The sequence below is a fragment of the Phodopus roborovskii genome, unplaced genomic scaffold (genome assembly GCF_943737965.1).
Source record: "Phodopus roborovskii unplaced genomic scaffold, PHOROB, whole genome shotgun sequence".
In the NCBI taxonomy this organism is placed as follows: domain Eukaryota; kingdom Metazoa; phylum Chordata; class Mammalia; order Rodentia; family Cricetidae; genus Phodopus; species Phodopus roborovskii.
The window spans coordinates 2,835,966-2,854,720 of NW_026126448.1; the positions used below are offsets into that span (position 1 = coordinate 2,835,966).

The window sequence follows — 18,755 nt, forward strand, 5'->3', positions numbered from 1 at the left end:
ATAAAAACAGAGCTAGCCAATGAAATCTTTGGGAGGGAGTAAGTGGAAGGAAACAAAGGAATAACTCCACTGTAACCACAATATAACTGGATTTCCAATGTGTTCTTTTCTAATGTTAATACAGTGTTACGAGTTTTTAACACATTTCTTGCAAAATGACAAGTTGTATATAAGTTGCAGAGGAGTAAAAAAAAAAATCACAGGAAAGTCTGATCCTCTTTCTGAAAAAGTGTTTTAATTAGGCAAAAGATGCATCAGGACAAAGAATTTTTTTAAACAAAGTCTTCAGGTCAGATTCTGAGAGTGGCAAAGGCTAAGCAAAGAAAATAAAATCACAGATAAAATATTCAGAAGAAAGGCATAGCTATTTGCAATTACATGTTAGAAATCAGAATTTTGACAGTGAAAAGGATGTTTAAATATTTCATAAACTTGTAGTGAGATTTCCAATTAGACAGTTTCAAAGGATTTAACTAGCTGCTTAAAATAAGAAACAAAATAAAAACTTATATTTTAACAAGTGATAGCAAGCCAGTCAGGACAGCCAACCAACTAACTGACAAAATAAAGGCAATGTGGAAAGGCCCTTCCAGACACTCACTGTAGATTTGTGGCTCCCCCCACCCCATTTGCCTCCATCAGGCTAATGACCTCATTTCTTCCATAGAACCTGGCCAAGTCGAAGGCTGTGTCCCCCTTGTGATTCCGATGCCCCACATTGCTGGCTGTGTGCTTCACAAGGAACTCCACCACAGGGAGGTGGCCTTCTTTGGCAGCCAAGTGCAAGGGCAGGTTCCCTTCATTATCTTCGATGTTAACATCAGCTTGAAACTCCAGCAAAGCCTGAACTGTGTCCAGGAAACCTGCTCTGGCTGCATCATGAATGACAGCGAAACCAGTTCGGTCTTTCAGATTGGGATTAGCACCTCTGAGTAGAAGTCTCCTGGCAATCTCTGGATTTCCAAGTTTCATAACCTAGGAAAGAAGTTAAAGATGGGAGAATCCCTCCAGTGTTTTACTGCCAGTATGGCAATTTCTAAAAGACATCTATCTGTCCTTTTCAGATCATTATTTTTGATTCAGTACTTGAAGAAGACAGATACTATAGAGTTAAAAGGGCTGCGTAGCAGTTGATAAAAAAAAAAAGCAAAATTGCAAAAATTGATCTTGTTGAATATCCTAAATAAGCCCAGATGTAAGATAAATTGATCAATAAAAAATAGAATTTCTGTAACATGAATAAAGTTGATGGCTAATTTGGTTCTTTATCTAATATGATGACCAATTTAGCTCTTTATTTTTTAAGAAGACCTGTGTAGGTTTTGCTTTTTATTTCTTCATAAATTCCCTAAAATAAAAGAAATGTGACTTGGTATTATTCATGCTCATAAAATATAATTCTGGAAGATTGAATGAGGGTAATTTTTTTTTCTAGTAGCTACTGAAAACAAATGATGGTGGTTTCTTCAAACTCTCAGACACATGTCATTTAATGAAGAACTGATCCTTTAAAATCTCAAAGTTGATATTTTCTAAAATGATTAGTTTTACAAGTTCTTTTCAAATAGATATTGCCTGAAAATTTCAAGCATTAAAATTTTTCTTTATAGGTTATAAATATTGGCTACTAGAAACATTCCATGATTAGAATTCATTTCAAATTATCAAATATTACTGAGTTATTAAGGTGTTGATTTAGCCACTGTGTTCTACAATACTTATTATGTCAATTCACTTCAAACTAAGTTGATATGTGTCTCGTGTTAGAGAGGAAGTGACTGTTTGGCTACCATTTTTGAAAAGAATAAAATAGTCATCCTACTATATTAGTTAGTATTTCTCAAAATTCTAACTGGCTTCTGATACTCGTGAGCAAAAGTAAAAGTAAGATATTGAATGTGTATGTTGGAACAGACAGCCTATCTTGTGGTTTGAGTCATTTAATAATCAACTGGTGGTCCTGTCTAGTTTCCGTTTGCTCTCATAATATTTAAGGAGAGCTGTTTGTAAAGTGCCAATGTTTTGAAAGCCAGAATAGTATCAGTACTTGCTGTCAAGGCACAAAATATTTTATACTACAAAAACTTATTTACTGTTGTTTAAATGTATTATGTTTTAAGATGTCTGTTAAAGATCTCTCAGAAGTAAAAGTATGTATCTAACAGCACTTGGGATTATAAAGATTATAATATGTATATCATTTACTTATGAAAAAATATTCTTATTAACATGCCAGAAAATTCCAGCATTTGAACTGGTTTCACTTGTATTTAAGTATATTCATAAGACTCTAAGTTATGTAATAATATAAGTGAGCTACTTAGTAGACACAAAATATTATTCAAAAGTAATATATTTGAAAATATGTACAGTTGATTTAATCTCTTTAAAATGTTTTTAAGAGAATGACAAATTCATAAAACATATTCAGAATGAATAATATTTTAAAATGCAAAATTACTCACTTTGTCATAATATTAAGTTACCACTTTAATAAAACCCTTTCACCCCTTCATTTAGGGCAGTAGAAAAATGACCGCAAATTAATTTTTCCAGAGCCTCTATAGAATATATTTCTGGTTACTGAAAATGAATACAGTCTAATTTTATTTTTTGCCATATGTCCCTAGAACCTTAGTCACATTTAAAGAGTTAAAGTGAACTAAACACTAAATAGACACCTTAGATCTTTGTAAAGCAAATACACGATGAAAGTCTTGGACTATTGTCCTTGAAAACAACAGCAATTGAGTAAGAAACAAAATCACAGATTAAAATTTGCCATCTTGGGCACAAAGTAATAGTAATATCGCAAATGATTTTGAAGAAAGTTCTTTCTGATGATAAAATTTCAGAGTCAAGATTATGCATCCTGAAAAAGACTCCTATTTATGCATGTCTGCTTCATTATATTTGCTACTATGAAGGTATAATAAGTGGGTATTATCTAAGATTGTTAATATGAACAAAAATGGCTAGCTTTTTTATGTCAAAATCCAATTACCTTATTAGTTACCCAATTGTCCTGTTTGTAAATCTTTTTTGGGGGGGCATAGATAAAGTGGCTCAGACTTTGTGAAACTGACCTAACTTTTGTCTTTTCAATAGAAAACCTTTCAGTGTCTGTAGTTTGTGGCATTGCTATCATCACCAAACCAGTACAAAAATATCAGATGGTAAAACAAAAGCAAAACCCTTTTCTTATTTAATCTACCTGAATCAGGATAAATATTTTAATACCTCTGCATGAGTCCTCAGGAGAGAAAATTTTGCAAGGCCAGCTGTATTCTTATTTGAAATATACAGACCAGACCGTGTGAGCTTCCACTGTGGGTTTTCAAAAGCTGCTGTGGATAGGGAAAGCTCCCAGGAGTACCATCAGAACACCAATAAAAGCAACTAATAGAGAGAGAGAGATCACTTTTCCCTTTCTTTGTTTCTAAGCCTTCCAGCAACGTTACATGATAACATTTGGAGAAGGAAAAAAATATTATCAGGTACATACTTGGCAGCTGGACATGTGTCATTTGTTGCCTGTAAATCTAATTACTGAGAATTAGAACATACCACTGCATGACCACGGGGATAATAAAAATATTACTGCTCAGCTCTGATTAGAAATTTTAACTTTGTATTTCTCCTCAACCTGAAGGGGGTGAATTAGGTATTACATTAACTGTAAAATGTACATCCTGTCCTGGTGCCCAGGCTATCCCATTCCAAACGAGGAAAGGTCGTTTGTTAAAACATGAAACAACTTAAGGGAAAACACCCTTCCTAGTAGCCAAGGGAATTAACTTTAAAGTCAATTATTGGGAATAAAATAGGTGAAAACCACTATTAGCTGTGTATTTACTTCAAATAATAATCATAATAATGTGCTTAAAAAGCTATCTAAACAACACAGCAAAAACAAACAGATTTCGACGCTAAGACTATTTTAAAATCTCCACTGTCACAAAAACATTCTAAAAATTATGACCAAACCTAGGATTCTCTTGATATCGAGGATGTTATTGGATTTGGCGAGTTTCTCCAAAGTACGTCATTTTGGGGAGTTGGATCCAATTAAAGATATAAAATATGGCAACCAAGTAGGTTTTAAAACCGTGAAGATTTGTACCCCTCAAAACCTAAAAGCTGTCATTTTGGAAGCCCAAGCAACCTTATTAACTTGCTCTTCCCACCTCTGTGGATACCAACCTGCAGCGCAGTTCTCCCAAATCCATTTTGAGCGTTGACGTTTACATTATTTTGCAACAAACTAGTAAGTTGCTCTAGGTCCCCCCTGGCAGCTGCGGACGCCAACTCGTTCCCCCAAGGCTCGGCCATTCTTTAGGGTCCTGACGATCGGGAAAAGACGATTAGTTGCTTCTCCTTTCCCCCTTTCCTTTGCTCCTAATCAGGCTGCATGATGGCATCAGAGGCTGACAGAAGGACTGGGATGGTTAATCTGGAGTAGAGCTTGGTAGTAAATACTAGTAAGATCGGCCTGCCAAAAGCCCGCCCCTTGATTCACACGTGATTATTCAGCAAAACTGAGCCCATTGGAGAGGGGCTCTTCTCCTAGCTTTTTAGCTTAACCCCTAAGAAGGATTCTGGCGATTCAACAGAGACTCATACAGACACACAGGCATTCTTGATTAATTACTCTGGGACGGGAGATGCAGGCAGAGCTGTCACGCACCTAAGCTTTCACAGTTCTGTGAGGAAGATGTGCGGAGACTCAGAGAGACTAGGTCAACTCAGAAAACACTGCGGGAGAAAAAGTATTGGAGAGAAGAAAAGGCATTAACCCACCCTTGTTTACAATGGTGACTTGAGGCAGAACTTCAGGGACAAGTCCTCCGCAGGGCTCGCTTTCCATCCGTCTCGCCGAAGGGGGTAGTCCAGAGTGTTGCTCGCTAGGAGAGCGCCGCGGTGGCTGGATGCTGACGTGCTGGAGGGGGGGTTAAAGATGATCGCCGAAGGCAGACCGGAGCAGCAGTTCCGTGACCCTCAACTCTCGGGTCTCAATGACTTCCCAGTGGGCTCGGCGTCTTCAGAAGAGCCCCCGGAGCCCGCAGCCGCAGCCCCGCCGAGCCTCAGAGGCCGTGGGAGCCGGGCAGGGCGCAGGTCTCCGGAGGCTGGTGGGCGCGCGGCAGACCCCCGCCAAGCCCGTCATGCCGGTCCCGCCGGGTCCCGGGACTCCCGGCTGCCTGAGGGAGGAGGAGGGCGACGAAGGACGAGTCTACCGCGCTCCGGTCGCTGAGGCAGCTCGCCGTTGCATCGCGGCTGCACTGGGCCAGCTCGCCAGTAACTTCCCGCCTACGACCGAGCTAATTCAGGCTCTGCATTGCAAGCTCTGAGAGGCGGCTGTCGTTTCTGCAGCGGTCTTTCCCTCCTTTCCGATTTTCCGGGGGGCCTCCGGTGATGGGAAGGGTCCTTTGAAGCACGGGCGGTCGCCACAGTTCCAGGGCGCAGCCAGTCCCGCCGATTTGTTGGCGTCCGCCCAGCAGCTCGGGCGCCTTTTGCCACTTGGCCAGTTCTTCGCGGTCCTCCGGCCTGTGCCCCTAGTCTGTGCAGAGGACAGGGTAGTGGCTGCCAGCCAGCTGGGTCCCCGAACCGAGCCAGGCAGCGCCGGTCCCTCGCGAGCCGCGGCTGACAGTTTCTTTTGTAGTCCGACTCCCCAAAATCTCTGATCGCAGCTCCTTTCACCGCTGCAGGCACTTGCGCGTCTTTCCCCTTCAGGATCTTTCCCTTCCCTCCCTCCTTTGCTTCTTTTTCCGCGGAAGCAACTGCTACTTCGGTTGCCTCTGCAGAGACGGTGCCGGTTTCTTATCCCTTTTTTCCGACCTCATCAGCTTTTTTTGAAAAGAAAAAAATTGAGCGCTTTTTGAGTTGAAAAACCCGCCCCCATTTTAACGGCAGAGTTTTAAGGAGGCTCCGCCGAGTTAGCGCGCCGCGGGAGCGGGAAGGCCGGGCGCCGCCCACGCCCCGCCCTCCGCCCTGGCGGCGCAGTGGCCCGCGGCGCGCTCGCTCCGCCCCCGCGGCCCGGCGCTCTTCTCGGCCCGCGCTGGGCCTGGGGTAGCCGTTCCGCCGCGGAACTCCTGGCTGTCGGCCCTGCGGGCCGCCCCAGCGGAAGCGGGATCGGGGCTGCCCGGACCGGCCTGCTGGCCTGGGGCTGGCTGGCTGCAGTCCGCGACGCCGAGCCCTACCGGGCGGGACCCGGGTGGAGATAACCTGGCGAGGGCTGAGGCCCTAGGAGCTCGGCGGCCCTGCTGCTGGCAGAGAGCGTTTGGGCGCTCCCGGAGGCTGCTCAGCTGGAGCCGGGCGGCTCCACCGCCTCCGCGCTCCTGGACCAGGCTCGCCGAGTTCGAGAGGCCTGGCCTGAGGCTGCCGCCTCCTCAGGGAGCGCGCTCTTGCTGGACTCCTTTGCTCCACCACAGGCCTGGCCACCTGTCAGGTCATTGCCAGGGCTGCAGAGACGACTCGACTGACAGCACCAGACAGCAGAGAAGTCTTGTAGACTGAGTTGTATGAGGACGAGAAGTTTGTTACAGGAAATCATAATGAACTTGGAAGCTTTAAAGCTCCAGGGTCTAGAAAATGTGACTTTTGTTCTTGAGGGGAAGGGAGAAATGCGATTAATTTTAAACAAAATTTACCCTGTTAGAAATGTTTCTAACAAGGCTATGTCTTTGTTGTGGAATTTCTTTCACTGGATAGAGGCTTGGTTGTTTCTATGTGGAGATGGGGATAGTGGTCTAAGTGTAAAAGGACTAGCCTGTCCATATCATTCATTTATTTCGCATCCTGCATCCATTTTCTTTTGACATCCTCTTTTAGGTGTATGAGATTATTGCCTTCTATACTTTTATGCAAACAAACAAACAAACCAGCATGCTTGTATGATGCATCCAATGATCAAAATGAAACCAAGTAAAAATGACAAGTTGTCTAATTAGAACCAGCCATGGCACCTATATCCTCAAGCAACATCTGTACCCAGTTACATGGGGTAAAGTGGAAGTATTGCAAACAACCCAGAGACATCTGGATAATCATCTCGAAGCAGGTTGGCTGTTAGGGAAAGTTTAAACTAGCAAGAATTTGGCAGTGTTTCTTTGAATTGTTAAGGAAAAAAAATCAGAGCTATTTTCTAAAGGTAGTGACTAAAGCTGAATATTGTGAATCAAGTAACAATAACAAAAGATATGAACTTAAGAAACAAACATTTTAACATAATATTTAAGATTCTATGTATACCGTATTAGGATTCTATGTATACTGTATTAGGATTCTATGTATACTATAGGCACACTCAGTCATTCTGGGAACTGTGAGCTTTTAGTTCACCTGGAAGTTGTGATAGGACACTGGCACTGTTAAAGTGATAACTGGCACTAATCCAATTTACAAATGTTGCCTTCTAGGATTTAATGGCATCTTGCTAGGGGAAAATATGGTAATTGAAAAGAATAAAATTGTATGCATTCTGTAAAAAGTGGGTGTACATGTGTTCTGACTTTCATCAAATAAATTATCTTTGCTGAATAACTGAGTAAAGAAAAATCATGATTTAGGGTGCTTTTATCCAGGCTAGCCTACAACTCGCTTAGTACTTGTAATCTCAAATCAGCCTGGTACAACTGGACTCTAAGTTTTCAACAAGGTACCTTGTTGTATTCAGTTTCTGGAGGCCCTAAGAAAGAAGATTTAATGTCTCATCACCTACAGGTAATATGTAAATAAATATAAAAATGATACAGTACCTGAAAATAAGCATAAAAGCGGGCCGGAGAGATGGCTCAATGGTTAAGAGCATTGGCTATTCTTCTGGAGGATCTGAGTTCAATTCCCAGGACTCACATGGCAGCTCAGAACTGTTACTCCAGTTCCAGGGATCTGACACCCTCATACCAATGCACATAAAATCAGATATTTTAAAAAAGAGTAAAAGCAACCCACGACTTTAATCTTAGCAGTTGGGAGGCCAGGGCAAGCCTGTCTCTGAGTTGGAGGCTAGCCTGGTACATCTATGTAGGGATACACTGTCTCTAAATAAATAAGCAGTTCAATGAAGTTCCACTTTTCCTATGACTTCAGTTGTTCTTCTTAGAGCACTAACTTTTTAGATTTGGTTAAAAAAAAAAAGCTTACGTGTGATATAGGGGGAAGTGGCTTGGTCATGCCTCAACTTAGTATGCCAGACATTGTTGGCTCCCCAAGGGAGGCCTTAACCCCTCTGAGGAGTGGATGTGGGGGGGGTGAGATGGGGAGAGTGGGGGTGGAAGAAGGGGAGAAAGGGAGAATGGGAGTTGGTCTGTAAAATGAAAAAAATTTAAATAAAAAAATTATGGGGCCTACCATAAGGCAGCTCATTCTTGAGGACCAGCACTCAGAGGTGGGTTACCCAGGATAGAAAAAAATGATTCCTGAAATGATTCCTAATGATATTCTGCTATACTCATAGATTGGTGCCTAGTCCAACTGTCATCAGAGAGGTGTCATCAGGTGGAGCTCTGGAAGAGGGGGAATGAATATTGTAGGAGCCAGTTGGGTAAAGGACACCACAAGAAGACCCACAGAATCAACTAACTTGGGCTCACAGGGGCTCACAGAGACTGAACTGACAGCCAGGGAGCCTGCATGGAACTGACCTAGGTCCTCTGTGCATGCTACAGTTGTGTAGCTTGCTCTTCATGTGAGACTCCTAATAGTGGGAGCAGAGGCTGTTTCTGACTCTGTTGTCTGCTTTTGGGACCCTTTCCTCCTACCAGACTGCCTCATCCAGCCTTAATAGAAGAGGAGGTGCCTAGTCTCACTGCAATTGATATACCATGGCTGGCTGATAGCCATGGGGGGGGCCTCCAGTGTCTAAAGAGAAACAGAGGAGGAAGAGTAGGGGAGGAGGTGTTGGGGGGGAAGAACTGGTAGGAGAGGAGGGAGGGGAAACTTTTTTGGGGATATAAAAACAAAACAACAAAACCTACATGGCTGGGCTGTGGTGGCAGGTGGGTCTCTGTGAGTTAAAGGCCAGTCTGGTCTACAGAATTAGTTCTAGGACACCCAGGGCTACAAAGAAAACCAGTCTTGAAAAACCAAAAGTAAGTAAACAAATGAAAACGTGGTGTGTGTGTGTGTACATACCTGAAAAGGTCAGAAGAGAGGCATTGGATCCCCTGATACAGCTGTGAGCTGTCTTAGGTGGTTGGTGCTGCAAACAAACTCTGGTCCTTCTCAAAGGCAGCAAGTGCTCTTAACTGCTAAGCTATCTCTGCAACCCAAAACCCAAAATACTGTTCTTAGGGAAGTTTCTTTTCTTTTCCTTATTTTGGGGGTGGGATCTTTCTGGTTTTGTTGGTGCTTCAGAATGTGCTTCCTCTGCCTACTGTGTGAGCCAGAACTGGCAACACAAAGTTCAGTCTATATGAGAGAGCTTAAATAAGCACTACCAAATGGCACTGATGAAAACCTCCTTCTCCTCTCTCCTCTTTCTTCTTTCCATCCCTCCTTTTCTCCCCCCTTTTTCTCATGCCTTCAGCCTCAGAGCCTCAGTCTCCTTATTCCTTTCCGCATTACAGGCATGTGCTATCATATTCAGTTTGGAAAAAAAAAAACCAAACAACTTTTGTGATGGCTAGTTCATTGGGGTAGATTTAAGGCTATCTGTCCTCAGTAAGTTTATATTTGAATGTGTACTCAGAAGATTCACAGGTACCCTGTTACATTGAAAATTAACGGTTTTTCTTTTAACATAGTTGTGTCTCTCAAAAGCTCAAGAGCAACCTGCATAATTGGATATTAGGTACTAGTAGTAGTAGGACTCATTTTAAAGAACTTACAGCAAGCATGTGGTTTAGTCAAATTATTTCATGCTTTTCCCACATTGACTCCATGCAGCCAATGAAGAGTTTCTACATGACTAGCTTTGAGGAATGTGAATAAGGTAACTACACTTTCTTGGTTTTAAAGTCTTCCTCTGTGTTGAATTTATAGATAACAGAGGTGGCCCCCTAGGGGGCCTTTTAAAAATTACTTATATTTATGGCTTTGGTATTTATTTCTGAGAGCCTACTGGCTTTTCATATGAGTTCTTGTAGTACTCCTTAGAAAATCATTTTTTGAAAAGAAAAAATGCCAGCCTGGCATTGGTGGCGAATGCCTTTAATCCCAGCACTCGGGAGGCAGAGGCAGGTGGATCTCTGAGTTCGAGCTAGTTCCAGGAAAGCCTCCAAAGCCACAGAGAAACCCTGTCTCGAAAAACACCAAAAAAAAAAAAAAAAAAAGATGCCAGTAAACAACTCAAAAGCCTTAAAAGGATAAATATGATATTAATAAGTAATGCTTCCAGTTCTGTAGTTATTCAATATGGTACACATTTAAAATGTACAACTTTGTGAAGTGAATATAATTCTCATTTTTTGATGAGGGAAATTTGAAATTATGATTTAAAGTCAGCAAATATAGGACTTAGATTCATATCTTGGGGTCTAAATCTTAGGCCATTCCCATTATTTACAAGTCCAGGATCAGCCACTAGACTCCTTAAAGTCATTGGATAAACTACCTGTTGGATTACTAAAACAGGAATTTAACTTAGGAGTAATACTAGTGTCATGCTTTACCTAATAAATAAGAAATATTGTTTAAAACTTTAGTTATCTCAATTAAAGGATCCAACTTAACACCACAGTAAAGTCATTTGATAATGTGAAGACCCCAATATCATGTGATGGGAAGGACCTATTGCCTTTGAGTATTCTTACACAAAATACACAAACTGCCTTTAATCTCAGCACTCAGGAGGCAGAGGCAGGTGGATCTCTGTGAGTGCAAGTCCAGCCTGGTCTACAGAGCTAGTTCTAGGACAGGCTTCAAAGAACAATACAGAGAAACCCTGTCTTGAACCCCCGCCCCAGTCCACAGACTTGATATAGTCGTGTCCTGTCCCCACCCCCACCCAAAAAGGTGTTCCTTTGAATGCTGTACCATTCAGTTTCATCTTCCCAGTGCTGGTATTAAAGGTGTGTGCTGCCATGCCTAGCACAAACACAGTGTAAAATAGAGGACACATTAGGCAAGCACAAGTTGAAGGATAGTTCAAACAGTTCTTGACTCTTCAAAATTATCAGGATCTGGGCTGTGGTGATATTTTGTTTGTGATCTAACAAATAAAGCTTGCTTGAGGGTCAGAGCACAGAGCTAGCCACACTAGTTAGCCATAGAGGCCAGCCAGTGGTGTAACACACCTTTAATCCAGCACTGAGGAGACAGAGAGATCTGTTAGTTCAAAGGCCACCCTGGGCTACACAAAATTGATCCAGTCTGAGAAATAACTCACAAAAAGGTGATTCCAGCACTTGGGATCACATGCCTTTAATCTAAGCACTAGGAAGGTGGAGACAGGAGTGATATGGCTGGGCAGAGAGGAGTATAAGTCAGGAGGAGACAGGAGCTCAATGCAATCTGAGCAGCTGTCAGTCTGAAGCAGTCTAGGCAGGCATTCTGAGGACAGGATGGTGGGCCCCTTTGGTCTGAGGATTCAGTGGCATTAAAAGGTCTCTCTAGTGACTGGCTCCTTTATTCTCTGGTCCTTCAGCTTTAACCCATGATCGCTGACTCAGAGTTTTTATTATTAAGAACAAAGAGCATTCATGCTACACTGGACGTAAAACGTACCACTGAAGTTTATACATCCAAAATAAGTTCAAATAAAAATTTAGTTAAATAGGGGCTGGAGATGTAGCTCTGTGGTTAAGAGCTCAGACTTCTCTTGCAGAGGACCTGAGTTTGGTCTCAGCACCTGTGTTGGGTTTCTAATAACCACAAGGAATTTTAGAAAGATGAAAAACAAATGTTCTCATGTTAATTCCATGTTTTCCCTTCCATTTTTCTGTAGCAGTCATTTATTCTGGATGTTGGCCATCCAATCATAATAGCTAGATCATATGCAAGAAACAATCTTTTCATTTACTTTATAAACTTGACAGCATGGAGGGTGACACTGTAGCAAGTCACCAGAGATACTCGGAAGAGCATTGGTTTTGACCTAGCCTTGAACACCAAGCCTTCCACTTTATATCATGAACCTGGACCAAGTCTTAACCTCTCAAGAGCAGCTTTCCATTCCATAAAGTGACTGTTGTGAAGTCTGAATTAAATAATATACATGTATGGAGAAGACTTTTTTTTTTTTTTTTTAAAGACTGTAACAGCCCTGGCTATTCTATAACTTGTTTTGTAACCAGGCTGGCCTTGAATTTACAGAAATCCACCTGTCTCTGCTCTCTGAATGCTGGGATTGTAGATGTGTGCCACTGTGTCCAGCTAGAGACACAAAAAAGTCAATGCATTCAAATTATTATTATGTACTCAAGATTTTGCTATGGATGTACCTCGATGTATAAAAGTATACTGGATGAAATGTTTTATAACTGTCAAGGAACTTTAATCCTGTGGGAGGAGATAAACCATTGCAGAAAAAGATTCATAGAATTTGTTAGAACACAAAATTGTCTTTATTAAGGTATTAAAGACCATGGTTAGGGGAGAAAAAAAGGGCAGACATTCTTGTTGGTGTAAGCTTAATGAAAGGGGAGGCATTGAAAGAACATGTAGGAGTTAGCATACTGAGTAACAACTAATGCATTAGGAAAACTTTTATGTTTATGAGGAGCTTTCCCAGGCATTATATTGATCACTGATTGAAATCAGTAAGTTTTCTTAGTTTCATGTCAGCGATTAAAGATACACAGAGGGGTTGAAAAGAGAAAACATTAGATCTCAAATACAGAAATGCTATGAAATTTGTTAATTTTATACAGCTATTTTAACTTTCCCATTTACATCCTGAAACAATCTTGATAGCTGAAGCTAATAATACTTGAACGACTTATCCATCCATGTTTCCACAGCTAAGATTTGGAAAATAGTTCTGAAAAGTCATATGTTTGAATATCTAGGGGATCTTTCAGTTCTTCCTATGCCATTGACATGTCTTAACTTTCAGATGAAGAGAAGGGAGGGAGAGAGAGATTTGTGAAGTGTTTGAATGAGTTCTGAGGTAGTCACATGTCTTACAGAGAAACATCAGCTTTGTAGGGTTGCACTAATGTTGGCCATATAACTGAAGTTATTCACCTGCTTTGTTCTGAGGGGACATACTAATGGGGTAATTGAATTACCTCATTTATTTTGTTGGCATTGTGTTCACCTCATGATTCCTATATGACAACCTAAAAATCCCTTTAGGGATAGCAATTAAAAAAGACTACAGAGGGATGTATTTCCTTTTTTTTCTCTCACTTTCTCTCTCTTTTTTAAATGGGGTCTTACCTTGTAGCCCAGGCTGTCCAGGAACTCTCTATGTTGTACCTACCTCTGTACTTCCAGTGCTAGGATTAAAGGCACGCATCACCACATCAGGCACAGGAGATCTACTTTTTATTTAGGCAATCCTGTACATTAAAATACAGCTTATAGGGCTGGAAAGATGGCGTAGAGGCTTAGAGCACTTGTTGTTCTTGTAGAGGACCGGGGTTCTATTCCCAGCACCCACAACGTGGCTTATAGCCATTCATAACTTCAGTTCCAGGGATTCAGACACCCCCTGCTGGCCTCCATGGGTACCAGGCACCCACACAGTGCATATACATACACACAGACAAAACACTCATAAAACAAAACAAATAATCTAAAATAAATAAATAAAATCATATATACATAAAAAGAGGATACAAGTTATTACAGAATTGTAGGCCACATTACTTTTAGTAAAAGAACCATGGAATAAAATTTTTTCCCAGGTGATTTTTGGGGACCTAAGAGCCTTGTGCTTGCTGGGCTCCCATGGAGCTGCACCCAAGTACATCCTGTTCACATGACACACTTATTTACATTCTTTACATTCAAGGGACTGAATATTTAATTCAGACTTGTCATGTTTTCTTGTGTATAGTCCTAGCTTAAGAATCTTAGGCATTCATTCCTTATGGTGATTTCATCAGGTCCTATTTTCATTGAACATTTTTAGGGTCTAACATACTTTCCAGAGCATGTATGTGCCCTTCAAAGTCTTTAAATTCCTACCATCTTGTGTTACCCTTCCTTTGTCCTGGATGGCGATTATAAACTGTCATATTATTCATACATTTTCGGCTGTTTTAGGTACAGAGAGTGCCAGTTTCTAACCATAAATTGAAAATTTCAGTAATTATAAGTACTTAGTTTTACTTATGAAAGTATTTTAGTCTATATGAAATCGTGTATTCAAGTTTTCTCTATGTCTTAGATCTAAAAATGTTCATATTATAGCAGAAGGGGTATTTTTCCTTAAACATCAATTTTAAATGTCCAGCATCCTTTTGAGGTGTGGATCATCACCTCTCAGCGTGTAAGTCTCATGGACATATGGTCCTCTGCGTACCTCAGTGTTGGTGCCTGAGGTTGTAGGCTCAGAAAAAGGTTCCAGATTGGGAGTGACAGTATGTAAGAGGTTTTTGACCGTGAGGTTGAGAGTAAGAGATTATGTGGGAAGTTGTATTTTGGTGAAACTTGGTCAGAGAATAACGCAGTCCTTAGGAATTCTGCTTGTTGTGCTAGAAGTGGTGGCACACGCCTTTAATCCCATCTAATCCCATCACCGAGGGGGATGGGGTCAGAGGTTGGCGGATCTCAGTGAGTTCGAGGCCAGCCTGGTCTACAGAGCGAGTTCCCGGACAGCCAGGGCTACACAGAGAAACCCAGTCTCGAAAAACAAAACGAAAATTCTGCTTGTCAGACGGGTTATAAGTGTGTTGACCTGGGCTGAGGCTGGCTGTGTTTTGCGTGTGACTAACCACGTGAGGCGCCGAATCACATTCCGGCCGCGGCCAGGGGGAAGGGCACCTCGAGGCTTCGGCTTCAACCCAAACCGGAATAACCTGTTGCGGGTCCTCAGGCTACGGGGACGCAAAACAGCTTCCCAGCCGCCCGGGGCCCGCGTCCCCGCCCGCTAGCGGTGCGCCAAGCGCTTGACAGGAGGGCGGTCACGTGACAGCCGCAAAGCGCCGTTTTTTGCGACCTTGATGACAGGCAAAATGTGCGACAGCAGTGGCGCTGGCCAACCAGGGGCGGAGGCGGCGGCCGGGGAGGAAGCGGAGGAGGCGGAGGCGGCTGTGGCGTTGGCCCGCCTGCTCGTTCTCTCGCTTTCCCCGCCCCCGCCGGGCTTGCCGCGGCTGAAGGGAGCCGGGCGCGCACTGTCGCAACCTGTCCTCCTTCCAGCCGGCGACGGAAGGACCAGCCCGGCATCGAGACCAGCCTCCCTGTCCCGGCGGCTGCAGCGAGGGCTCCGCGGGGCGCAGGCGGGCGCAGGGCGGCTGAAGGTTACCGAGTGCATGAGCACCTAGCCTCCCGCGCTGCCCCGCCCTCCGGCCCGCCGGCCCTCACGCCGGCTCGCCCGCCAGCCCCTCGCCACCCGGCGGCGGCCGCAGCTGCGACCGCAGGAGGCGCCGTCTCGCTCCCAGGTGCGCGCTTCGTTCCCGGAGCCGCGGAGCTCGGCGGCCGCCATGGCGTCCAACATGGACCGGGAGATGATCCTGGCGGATTTTCAGGTGAAATGTCTGGCTCTGCTCCCTTCCCATCTCCAATTTGGCGGCATCCGGGTGGCGGCGCGGCGGCCTCTTCCCAGCGTTTGTTTGAGCACCGCCGTGGTTGTAGTGTGGGCTTTTCTACCCTACGTGGCTTAGGGTGTGTGTAGATTGTGAACCGCGGGGGAGCGTGTATTTCATATGCCGTGTTGCCGTGTTTTGTGTGTGTGTGTAGAACGCGTTAAATGAGGTTGAACGAGAATTTTAGGTTTGGGGATGTTACGATTTGGGGCTTAGGTATGTGGGCTCTTTCTTAGTATGGGGTGTTTGGGTTATTCCATGAGGAAATTGATGTGTGGAGAGTGTTGCTATGGGTGTGGTGTATTGTATGAAGTGGAGAGTGAAAAGGCAGAATGATGAGGAGGTGACGAGGCCAGCTGGGCTTTGTGGTCCTTTTCAGAGAGGGGTAAACAGTTGAGACTCCGAAGGCCTTATTGGAATCTTTGGAGGGTGGCCAATAAGGAGGCTGCTATGCAGTATGTTCTGATGTATCTTTGCATCGAATTCACAAACTTAATAACCCGTTCATATCTGCAGATTCCCCTCCCCTACAGGCTTGAATTGTTTGGTGCCCTTTCCTCAGGAGTTAATTTAAACTAAAGTTAATTTAAAGTGAACCCTTCTATAGTGACACTGGCATGTAAGTATCTTAGGGAGGCCCTTTGAAAGTAGAGCTATGTGTGTCTGGAAAGATTTAAAGTTATAAGCAATACCATGTAAATGTTTTTTTTTTGTCTTCTGAGATTTACTGAAGAAAATATTTTAGTGCCATACACACACCATTTGGCGTTATATTTGTCAAATGTAGGCAAACTTTCTCCAACACTGGCATTACTTCACAGTCTCTATAAGCATTACTTATCTATTTAATGTTCTGATGACCATTTTCAAAGAATTTGCTCTTTTTTCTTCTCTTGTTCTGTCTGGTATACTAAGAATACTTATATTTGCATTTTGACTATACTGCAACCTGGAAATTCAGAAAGGATGCTTTTAAAAAGAAAAGTTGATCATGGTATTTTGGTGTTTGTAGGTTTAAAATAGCCTGAGGTCTTTTATCTTTCTTAGACAATGTCTCCCTTTATAGTTCAGGCAGGCATCTAATTTAATACAGACTTCCTACCTCAGCTTCCCAAAGTACTGGGATTAAAATTGTGATCCACTATGTCTACTTCTTAGGTGTAGTTTTATTCAGTTTGTGTTTGGATGGGAAAGGCTTTGGACAGTAAGCAACATATAGTGTAATTCACCCTAGCCCTAAATGTGATTATAACTTTGTTTTAATTTTATAAACTTTTAAAACCTCTAATAACTTGTAGTTACTCTGTCAGTCACTATGCTTATTGTTTGTTTGTTTTGAGGCAGGGTTTCATGATATATATAGCCCAGGCAAGCCTTGATTGATTGATTCTCCAGTGTTGGGATTATTGGAATGTATGCCACCACACCTGGTTCATTGTTAGCTAAAGGATTAGAAATTTAGAGTCCTTGTTCTCAGAGGCAAAGTGATATTTATGAGGCTTCAGACTTTGGTTTGGAAAGCAAAGTAAATATTTTGGTCACATTCCTAAATTTTAATAACATTTTCTTTCCCAGACTTTTTTTCACTTTTGAAACATGTTTTACTTTTTTCAGTAGCTAGGGATAGAACCCAGGGCCTAGTACATGTTGGACAAGAGCTCTACCACTGGTTCTACATTTCTGGCCAAGGTTTCTCCCATAAGAATGGTATTGTTGGGGGAACGGGAGAAAGGGAGAGAGGGAGAACTGGGGTGGGGATCTTGATCATCTGTCTCTTGTACAAAATATCATACTGGGTCCACTATACTGATGACATGCTGATTGGACAAATCGAGCAGTAGGTAACAACTGCTTTGAATTTGTTGGTAATACATATTTGCATCAGAGAATGGGAAATTGATGGATTATATAGCTAGTGGTTTTGCTGAATGGTCAGGGACTTAGAAAGAGCATGGTTGGTAAATTGTTGAGCAAGACAATTGGAAGAAGTATGTGGATAGATTCTGGGCAATGGATGCGAAGATACTTGTGCACCATGTAAATAAGTGCTCATCAACAGTTGACTTCAGCAGGGAAGGAATTCAATAATCAAAGAGATAGGATGACCCATTCTGTGTACAGTGAGCCTCTTTCCCTGGCCTTTCTTTTTATTGCCTGGTGGTTCCATGAAGTAAGTGGCCCATCCTGGAATTATTTTCTCATGAAGTTTGCCATAAGAGAAATGATCCCCTCTAAAAGAAAATCATTGCTGCTGCCTTCAATAAAACCAGTACTTTTCTTTGTATGTTTTAGTAATTTTACAATATAAAATATTTGAATGTTTCTCAGGTAGTAATGTGTGGTTATACCTCTATTGAGTACTGTTGTCAGAGGGTGCACTTAGATAGATCAGCTGGAACTGAGCAAGACAGTTAACCTCTCATAGGTTAAAAGTAGACTAGATGAAGTCAGAAATGAGTCCAGACAATTACTTGGTAGGAGTAGTTGAAGACATTTAGTTACAATGCATGTAGCCTATATTAGGAGTCAGCAAACTACATCCTGAAGGCAAACTACCACCTGGTTCCAAAGATACAGTCCTGTTGATACATACAGTCACTCATTTTTGTTTGTGTGTTACTTTTGTTCTCAGTAGAAGGGTGGAGTTGATTATATGGCCTACAGAACCTGGAATATTTACTAAGTGCCTTGCAGGAAAGTTTCCTGGTCTAGATTATTGGTGATTTCTGTCCCCAATGGGACATTACGCAGTGTCTGGAGATGTGCTGCTGGCGGCTAGGATATAGAGGCCAAAGATCTTGTTAAATGTCTGTAAAGCAATCATTTACAATGAATTATCAGCTCTTAAATGTTGATAGTGCTAAGAACTGATCTAAATCAATAAATGTCAATTTAGTGTGTAAAGAGTAACTTAGAGGGTTTGTAAACTCCAGGTTATTCAGTCAATCTGGGGTTGGATCTGCAATTGTCATTTGTAGGAGATTCCCAGAATTTAAGAATCACTTGATCAAGGAAGACTTTTTAATTCCAATCCATGCTTTCCATTCTTTGATTTTTATGGTCCATTTCTGTGATTTAGGAAAAAGGTATAATACTGTGGAGACTTGATGTTGCTGCTTCATC

The 18,755-nt window shown here is 42.5% G+C and overlaps 2 protein-coding genes across 3 annotated transcripts in view; one reads left to right on the forward strand and one right to left on the reverse strand.

The window, feature by feature from the left end:
* Positions 1–213: 213 nt before the first annotated feature.
* On the reverse strand, positions 214–4,943 carry Cdkn2c (cyclin dependent kinase inhibitor 2C). 2 transcript variants are annotated; one of them, XM_051188454.1, is made up of 3 exons: positions 4,801–4,943; positions 4,204–4,343; positions 214–975 (listed from the first exon to the last, which is right to left on the reverse strand). In XM_051188454.1, the coding sequence occupies exons 2-3, from the start codon at positions 4,330–4,332 to the stop codon at positions 598–600; spliced, it is 507 nt and encodes a 168-aa protein (XP_051044411.1). In that variant the 5' UTR covers positions 4,333–4,343; positions 4,801–4,943; the 3' UTR covers positions 214–597. The 2 variants fall into 2 exon arrangements, with proteins under 2 accessions (XP_051044411.1, XP_051044410.1); XM_051188453.1 differs by lacking the exon at positions 4,801–4,943 and having other exon boundaries at positions 4,204–4,549.
* Positions 4,944–15,383: 10,440 nt separating this feature from the next.
* Faf1 (Fas associated factor 1) overlaps positions 15,384–18,755 on the forward strand; it is a 271,924-nt gene continuing 268,552 nt past the window's right edge. Inside the window, exon 1 of the mRNA XM_051188455.1 lies at positions 15,384–15,575. Coding sequence (XP_051044412.1) covers positions 15,531–15,575 — 45 coding nt within the window. The 5' untranslated portion in view covers positions 15,384–15,530. The remainder of the gene's footprint in view (positions 15,576–18,755) is intronic.